Genomic DNA, 8,633 nt, shown 5'->3' on the forward strand with positions numbered 1-8,633 from the left:
GAAAGAATAGTCTGTCAACAAATGGTGCTGGGGACACTGGACAGCCACATCTAGAAGACTGAAGTTCAACCCTTACCTAACGCCATATCCAAAAATTAACTCAGAGTGAACCAAATACTTAAGAGTTAAGATTATAAAACTCTTAGAAGAAAACACAGGGCAAAAGCTGCAGACACTGAATTTGGTAATGATTTCTTGGATATGGCATAGGCAAGGCACAGGTAAGCAAATGAAAAATAAGTCAATTGGGCTTTGTGAAAATTAAAAACGTTTACTTATCAAAGGGCATGATCAACAGAGAGAAAAGGCAACCCACAGAATGGGAGAAAATGTTTACAAATTATGTATCTGATACAGGATTCAATACCTAGAATGTCTAAATAACTCCTAAAATTCAACAACCCAATTCAAAACTAGGCAAGAGTCTAACAGACATTTCTCCAAAATATATATACAAATGCCCAATAAGCACATGAAAAGATGCTAACTAATCATTAGAGAAAGGCGTCAAAACCACAATGAGATACCATCTCACACCCACTCTTATGAAAAGCATTCGAAAGAACAACAAGTGTTGACAAGGATGTGGAAAAGTTACACCAGCTGTCCACCGTTAATAACTGCGGAAAATGCGACAGCTGCCGTGAAAAACTAAAAACAGATTTACCTTACTATCCAGCACTTGCATGTACCCAAAAGAACTGAAAGCAGGGTCTCAAAGAGACATTTGCATCCTCACGTTCGAAGCATCATTATTCACGATATTTAAAATGTGGGAGCAGCCCAAGTGTCCACAGAGATGGGCGGGTAAGCAAATGTGGTCCGCCCGCACAATGGAATATTATTCGGCCTTAAAAAAGGAATGAAACGCTGCCCCACGCCACAATGTGGACGAACCTCCACACCTACCGGAATACCCGTAACAAAATGAAACACAGAAGAAAGGCACTAGCACTGAAGAGGAACGCGGAGAAGCAGAAACTTTCGCGCACTGCTAGCGGGAATGGAACGTGGTGAAGCAGCTGCAGGAAACAGCCCGCCGGTTCCTCACGGGCAAACACAGACGACCAGATGACCCAGCAATTGCACTTGTAGGTATCCACCCAAAGGAAGTGAAAACTGGACCGCGAACGTGTACACATACAAGCGTGTTCACAGCAGCAGGCGGGCGGAAACAGCCCGAGTGTCTACCCGCAGGCGGGTGGACGAGTGAACTGTGGGGCAGCGCATCGTCATCACGCGTGGGTTCCATGCTTGCAGGTTCACCTATTCACCAGAACTGATTTATAACCCAAATCCAGTACTCAAGGTTCTCACACTCGTTCACAGACATGCACAGGGGGGTGGGAGCGCTGAGCGGCCCGACACACCGTTCCCGGCTGACATCGCCCCAGGCGGCGCTCTGCCTTCTGAGTTCAGCTCTCAAACTCTAACAGTGTCCTGGTCTGGCGAGTGCCCTGTTTCTGACATGTATGTGCTTTTTGCTGGTGTTCTGGCTATTTGAAACGGTTCCTAAGCATGGGAAGGCTGGGACGTGCCTTACAAAGAAAGCTTGGTTGGGGCAGGAGTTACAGAGCTGCTGGCTGTGAGTTCGATGTCAATGAATCAACGATGTATATTAAATAAGCCGCCTGCACACAGAAACGCACGCGGCACAGGTTATGCACGACCAGCTGATGAAAGCTTCGTGGCCAGAGGCTTGCGGGAACCAAACACTGTATTCCCCCTCGTAGCAATGGTCCAGTTTTCAGTAATTCTGCGTTCGTGGTGACTTTACAGAAGAGAACTATTGTGAGTAATGTGAATCAAGTGTTATCTATACAACAGAGTATGACTGGAATGAAGGAGGAATGAAGCCCTGACACGCGACGACATGGATGACCCTCGAAAACATTTCGCTAAGTGAAAGAAGCCGACGCAGCAGGACGTGCAGTTTACGATTCCTTTCTATGAAATGTCTAGAAGAGGCAATCCGTAGAACAGAAGGCAGATTAGAGGCTGCCAGAAGGTGGGGGCAGGGAGAACGAGGAGACAAGAAATTTGAGACTAGTCTACAGCCAGGCCACCCTGAACGTGCCCGATCCCGTCTGATCTCGGAAGCTAAGCAGGGTCGGGCCTGGCTAGTACTTGGATGGGAGACCACCCAGGGAGACCAGGTGCTATAGGCATGAAAAATAGAAAAATAAGGGATTGTAAGCTGACAAAGTCCTTGTAATCTGTGAGGTCAACCAAGGGTTGCCTCGCCTAAAAAAAAATTTTTTTTAAATTTGAGACTAGAGGCGTGGTTGCACATCGAGACTACACTCTATGCCAGCGAATACACTCTAAAATGGGTAATTGTATGTTATGTGAATTCCACCTCAATAAATTTTTTTCAAACAATTGTGGTCGCATGGAAAGATATTTTGTCTTTGTCCCCGTTTCCTCCCACAGATCTCCTAAAACCCTTGGAATTTCCTGATAGGGATGACAGGAGCATCTTTTGTTTTGATGAGGTGACTTCTGGTGGGCCCCTAGCTAGCCCCAGGATGGGGCCTGGTCCCCAGAAAGACCAAGCCTCGATCAGAAGCTTGGAACTTCCATCTCCACCTTCCACCTCCAGGGAGGGGAGACAGGCTGGTGGCTGAGTTAATCACCTAGGGCCGCTGACCTAATCAACCATGCCTACATCATGACGCCTTGGTGAAAACCCCCAACTGACAGGGTTCGGAGCACTTCCAGCGAGGCGAGCTGGAGGTGCTGGGGCTGGTGCACCTGGAAGCCCCACAACCCCTGCCACATATCTTGCCCCATGCATCTCTTCCACCTGGCTGGTCCTGAGTTGTGTGCCCTGTAACAGCAGTCCCCAACATTCTGGACACCAGGGACCGGTGCTCCTATGAGAATCTAACGCCTGATGATCTGAGGCGGAGCTGCGGCAGTGATGCCGGTGCGGGGGAGCGGCTGCAAATGCAGATGAAGCTTCGCTCGCTCACCTCCTGCAGTGCAGCCGGGTTCCTAACAAGCCACGGACCGGTACCGGTGTCTGGAGACCCGGAGAGTCTGGAGAAGAGGGGCTGTGAAAGGCACTGGGCGCTTGGTTTCGGAAAGAGGAAAAACCTCTCCTTTGGTGTCATTTGGCAAGAGTGAAAACAGCAGGACCATGCACGAATGTGACCCCTCACACAAAGCGCCCCCATTTTTTCCCCTGGGGGAAAGTAATGGTTTATCCATAAAAGAGCATCCTGCCAAGAGATCAAACAGAAGGTGGCCTCAGAGAAGATCCAGTGCCAAACAGCACGTAAAACAGAACTTCATCTCGCAGACGACGCCGTGTTCAGGGTCAAGTGCGGCTAAGAACACCTCATGCTTCAACGAGACAACGTCCCGCATCTGAGCAAGTGCTCTTTCTGTTCGAGGTGCAGACCCAGCCCCACCAGAGAAGACAAGGTCACCTTTCTTCACCTCTAGAGCCTCCACGGCTGCTCTGTCCACTGGCTTCTCACCCGGACCAACTGGGAAGAGGCGACGCCACCTCAGCAGCAACAGTAAGAGCCCTGCGGAACGCCTTGTCCGCACTGGGCACCCGCCCGGCTTTACCGGCTCCCTCGGCGGCCCTTCCTGACAGCCCCGAGGAGCAGGCAGCCCGGGGGCCCGCTGTACAGAGAGACGGGCTGAGACCGGGAGAAGTAACGAGGACACAGCCGCTTTGTCCTGTGCTTCCTGCCTCAAACACTCGCCTCCCACACTGATGGCAGAGGACAACGTTGCGGCCAAAAGGCAAGTGCGACCCTTCCCACACCAGGGTGGAGCGGCCATCAGAGCACCTACTCGTGATGACCCTGCTGTGTCCAACCCTGCACGAGCCGCTGCATGGGACCCGGCATTCACTTTTCCACAGCTGTCTGGTCTTCGCAAAACTTCTAAAGCAGGGACACATTCAGACAACATCTGCAGAACACAGCACAGAAAAATCAAACTTTGCCTATCACCCAGATGTCAGCAAAGCCCAGAATTCATGAACAGCTACTGTTCTAGATCAAGCCTGTCCTGGGGGTGCGTAGAGGACCACACGCTCCGCTGGTTCAAATCCCAGCACCGCCACTTACTGAGTGGCCCCGAGCAGGTGCCTGCGCATCCAAGAGCTCCTTCGTCCACAGACTGGGGAGAGCACCTTCCTCCAGAGCGCCTCTGGAGACCAAGTGCCCGCCTACCCGCCCAGCAGCGTGAGCTAAGGACCACGACGAGTCCGTGACTGGCGTGCAGCCGAGTTCGGTGTCTGTCCTGAGTTCGGTGTCTGTCCCGAGCGACACCACGCTGCAGTTCTGAGAACAGGCTCATGGGGCCTCTGCGGGAACTGGTCAGACAGGTAAATCCTAAAGAATGTGACCTTTCTGTCACAAAAAAAAACAACCATCCGCCAACAGGATTCAAAGGAAAACACATGATGAAATCTAAAAAACCTACTACACCTAAGATGAGAAAGTGTTTTCTATATTAAATTACACCTCAAAAAACTGGACCAGAACAAAAACCCTCCACCCTGCACCAGCTGCTGCCATGCCTGCTCGATGCGTGGGGCGGTGAGGTGCACGCATGCCCCTCTGAGGGGGCACCTGGAGAAGTGGCAACCGCTGGGGCCAGCAACTCAGAGCCTCGTAAAGAGACGGGGCAATTAAAGAGGCGTACAGGGTACCGCCCACGCATACTCGCAGCCCCCCGGAGGAAGCAAGCCCGCAGGCCCCAGAACAGCACACAGGGACTCAGGACAGGCTCTGAGAAGCCTCCTCTGCCCCTCGATGCCACGGTGTAGGTGAGGACGCTGTGCCTGCACACGAGTCCTGCGGTCAGAGCGCCACGCGGTCCCTTCCCTGCCGGTGCCAGGACATACGGGTGTATCCTCAAGGACTCAGTACAGGCCCTGAAGTCTGGACACGAGGCCCAGGGGACCGCTGCTCAGGTGGGGGCCAAGAGAGGGGCCGCCCCAAACAGTTCCCGCTTCCCCCCACAGGTGCCCCTTTAGAGGGAGACCCTGTGCGCCTCACTGCCACCCCGTGAAAGGTCTGAGGCACAAAGGTTGCAGAGGCCACCACAGGGAAAGGTCCGAGCTGGGATTTGAGTCGCAAGCACCAAGTGCCCCTGCCTCTTTCAATCCGGAGCCCGGCAAGGACCGCCGGGCCAGGAAGGCACTAAAACACAGCAGTCACACCATGTTACTGTCCGGCCCCAGCAGTGCCCCTCCCCCCTGGGGTAAGCCAGGGCCTACTAGCAGACCCCTGGGGACAGCGAGAAGTCAAGCGAGAAGTCAGGGACCAGTTAAGTCTCAGAGAACACAAACCCTTGCTGACCAGTGGGGCCCAAAGACGCTTCTGAGCCTCAAAGAAATATATTCATAAACCACAGAGGAGCTTCAAAGAATTCCGCCACCACTGCCCGCCTCCCAGACACCAGCGCACAGGGACGCTGGCACTTTCTGCAGACGGACTGTGTTCCCGCCCACCCAGGGAACTACCCTCATCATGCCCTCCACAGGCTCCCCACAGGGACTGCAGAGACCAGTGACACCTGCCCCCAGCCTGAGTCCCCAGTGTGGGTCCCTGTGCCTCCAAAATCCCTGCCCCCTTTCTCCCCACTCCCAGCGCAGCAAGAGGCCTCCCTGGCCCGGCCTCCCGAAGCAGGTGGTGGGACGATGGCCCTGCAGGGCACGGCGGCCCCCGTGCATCTCCCCCAGCCCCTCCCAAAAACGCACGAGCCTCCGCCCTGCAGACGGGCTGAGCTCTGCCCTCAACAGGCACCAGGGCTCTCAAGCTCTGAGTCCATAAAAGCTTCAGGTGACCCAGGCTTCTGGGAACTGGGCTCCAGAAAGCCCCAGAGCTGAATCCCGCTGCGTGGTACTTGCTGGAATGTCACTCAGTCCCTAGTGGGGCAGCACACCTGAACACCATCCCCAGAGGTCCTTGATACCAGGTGGTCTGCGTGAGAGCCAGGAACAAACAAGGGACTCGTGAGGGGGCTGCAGCATCCGCAGGCCTCCCAGAGAGTCCCCTTCCTGACAGACAGCCCAGCTGCTTGCACTGGGAGAAAAGCGCCCAGCCAAGGCCAAGCCGCCTTTGAGACAGGGAAGGTCACCATGGCCTCTTGGTGGCATCTGTGAGGAGGAACAGAGGCAGGCTGCCAGGAAAGCTTTTTCAATTTTAATTAATAGGCTTTAAAAAAAAAGCCATGGTCTGAATGTGTTCCCCCAAAATTCACATGCTGAAACCCTAAGCCCCGAAGGTGGTGCTGTGAGGAGGTGGGCCCTCGTTGGGGTGAGCCCCAAAAACGGGATTAGTGCCCTCGTAAGAGATCCCACCGATCTCTCGCCCTTCCGCTGTGTGAGGACACAGCAAGGAGGCTGTGACTGGGAAGAGGGGCTGGCACCCTGACCTTGGTCCAGCCTCTAGAACCGTGAGCAATAAACTTCTACTGCCTGTAAGCCATCCAGGCTGTGCTATTTCGTCATAGCGGCCTCATAGCTAATACAACAGATATCAATATGTTCATTGTAAAGATTTAGAAACTACACGTGGAGGAAAATAAAACAAAAACCACTTGGAATCCCACCCCCCAGACCACCCCTGCTGACATTTTTCCTGCAGAAAGCATACCTATACGTCGCCTTTTCATTCAGTAACATGACCCACCCCCTCCCCGCGCCAGGCCACCGAAGACGCTACTCAGAGGCGCGGCTCAACTCACGTAACTAGCCGCCTGCTGCTGGACACCCGGCCACGTCCAGGTCCTTGCCGTGATGCCCAGCCCAGTGACGAGCCCGGCAGGACCAGCTGCACCGTCTGGCCCCGTCACGCACGGCCAGACCACGGGACGTGGCCGTGTGACCCGGAGAGATGGCCCCCACTCGCATTCCCACCCGCAAGGCGGCGAGCCCGCCCTCCCGGCCCCCACCTTCCAGATGGATGGACACGACGTCCCCGCAGCACTCCCACGCGGACGGCTCTGCCGCCAGGGCTCACGGCATCCATCACCCACGTGTCACCAGCTCTACTTCCTCTCTTGTGGACTGCGCGCCCCTGACCGCCGCTCAGGGACCCTACCTTGTTTTTGAAGTACACCTCAATGGGCATGATGAAGCCAGCGTATCCCGACTCCTCCACTTTGTAGGGGGGCTCCTTGCACACTAAAGAGAAAGGGAAAACACTTCGTCAGTGTCCTGCCTGTCCAAAGGCCCCGCCACCAGCAGCAGGAAGCCCGCCACCCCGAGCCTCCTCTCTGGGGCTCGCCGGCCTCAAAGAGTCCTGGCTTTTCAGGACCCAGATCCCGCGCGAATGCTGAACTCCATACCAAACGGGTCGCAGGGTTCAAAGGGCAGAGCGGGTCGCTCTGGCCCCTCTCTGGCCTCCAGGAAGGTGCCCCCAGCGCAGCGTGGCGGGAGGGCGTGGCACCAACTAAGGCAGAGCAGCCGGTTCGGCCACAGGCAGCTCAAGTGCAACCCGCTCAGGGCAGTGAGCATGGCAGGGCTGAGGTGCCAGAGCCAGGGGGCCGCGGTCTCCCGCTACGGCGTCAGTGACCTTCCACCGCTCACTCGACCGTGTGTCCTCATGCCAGGAGATGGCCAGGACTTTGACTCAGCTGGGACTCTCTCCTGGGCCCATTTTAGCACCTAATAAAAGCATTCCCAAGTGACACAAACACTCATTGACCCCAGAGTTTAAGAAAAAAACAAAAAAAACCTTAAGAACAGCAAAATACAGGTAAAACAATCTCCCACAATCTCACTCTCCAGAATGTAGTCAATGTTTGACACATACGCTTTCATTATGCAAGTTACATGAAAATATTATTCTCCCATTTTAAAAAAAATCAGAACAATACAGATCAAATCCCCCTTGCCCTCCACCCCACCCTCCCCAGAGGCAACTGGCATGGACAGAAAAACTCCTGCCAATTGTTAAAATCTTTATGCAAATATGTATCAGTCAGATAATTTTTAAGTGGGCCAGAAATTACTAAAAACCAGTACATGGAATATAATGAAAGACAGCTTTTGAAAATTAAAATTTTTTTTCTTTAACAATTTTCAGCTCTCGAAAATCTCATCAAATATCTCACGTATCTCATCTATGCAAACAAAACTGGTGGGCAGGTGGGCTTGGCGTCCCTCGCAACCCTCCGGGACAGGGCTGGCTGGACAGCCTTCCACAGGCCCAGTCTGCAAACTCCAGGGGAGCGGGGGCAGGGCTCATGGCTCAGGCTTGGGGAAACCCCTTTGCCTCACAGATGGGAGTGTCACAGGTGACTTCCACCCCAAATCTCTATTGCAGCCAGTCTCCTGCTCCTGGGACACACACATATGGGGTGCTGGATGGGCACTTCAGATGCAGCCTGCCCCAAAGCAGCTCCTCATCCCCTCGCAAACCCACGCCTTCCCCAGGATCCCACGGCTCGGGACCCGGGCTGTCCACCACTCGCCCGAGGATTGAGGACGCCCCGACTCCTCCCTCTCCCATGGCTCGCCTGTCACCAAGCACTATCAGACCCACCTGCAGACTGCTCTGGGATGCACTGCTGCCCAGCGCCCTGTGGCTCCAACGTGGGTCACTGCCCGGGGCCCCACTAGCCATCCTGCCTCAAGCTTGCTCCCAGGGACTGCCTGC

The 8,633-nt window shown here is 54.5% G+C and overlaps 1 protein-coding gene and 1 pseudogene across 2 annotated transcripts in view; one reads left to right on the forward strand and one right to left on the reverse strand.

Moving 5' to 3' along the window:
* The window catches only part of MLLT1 (MLLT1, super elongation complex subunit), a 56,402-nt gene that overhangs the window by 39,952 nt on the left and 7,817 nt on the right, over nt 1-8,633 (reverse strand). For both annotated transcript variants that reach the window (XM_025043505.1, XM_025043503.1), the window contains exon 2: nt 7,074-7,156. In XM_025043505.1, the coding sequence (XP_024899273.1) occupies nt 7,074-7,156 (83 nt within the window). The remainder of the gene's footprint in view (nt 1-7,073; nt 7,157-8,633) is intronic.
* LOC112475960 lies at nt 2,050-2,168 on the forward strand (annotated as a pseudogene).

This window comes from Pteropus alecto, unplaced genomic scaffold (assembly GCF_000325575.1).
Source record: "Pteropus alecto unplaced genomic scaffold, ASM32557v1 scaffold30, whole genome shotgun sequence".
NCBI classification, from domain to species: domain Eukaryota; kingdom Metazoa; phylum Chordata; class Mammalia; order Chiroptera; family Pteropodidae; genus Pteropus; species Pteropus alecto.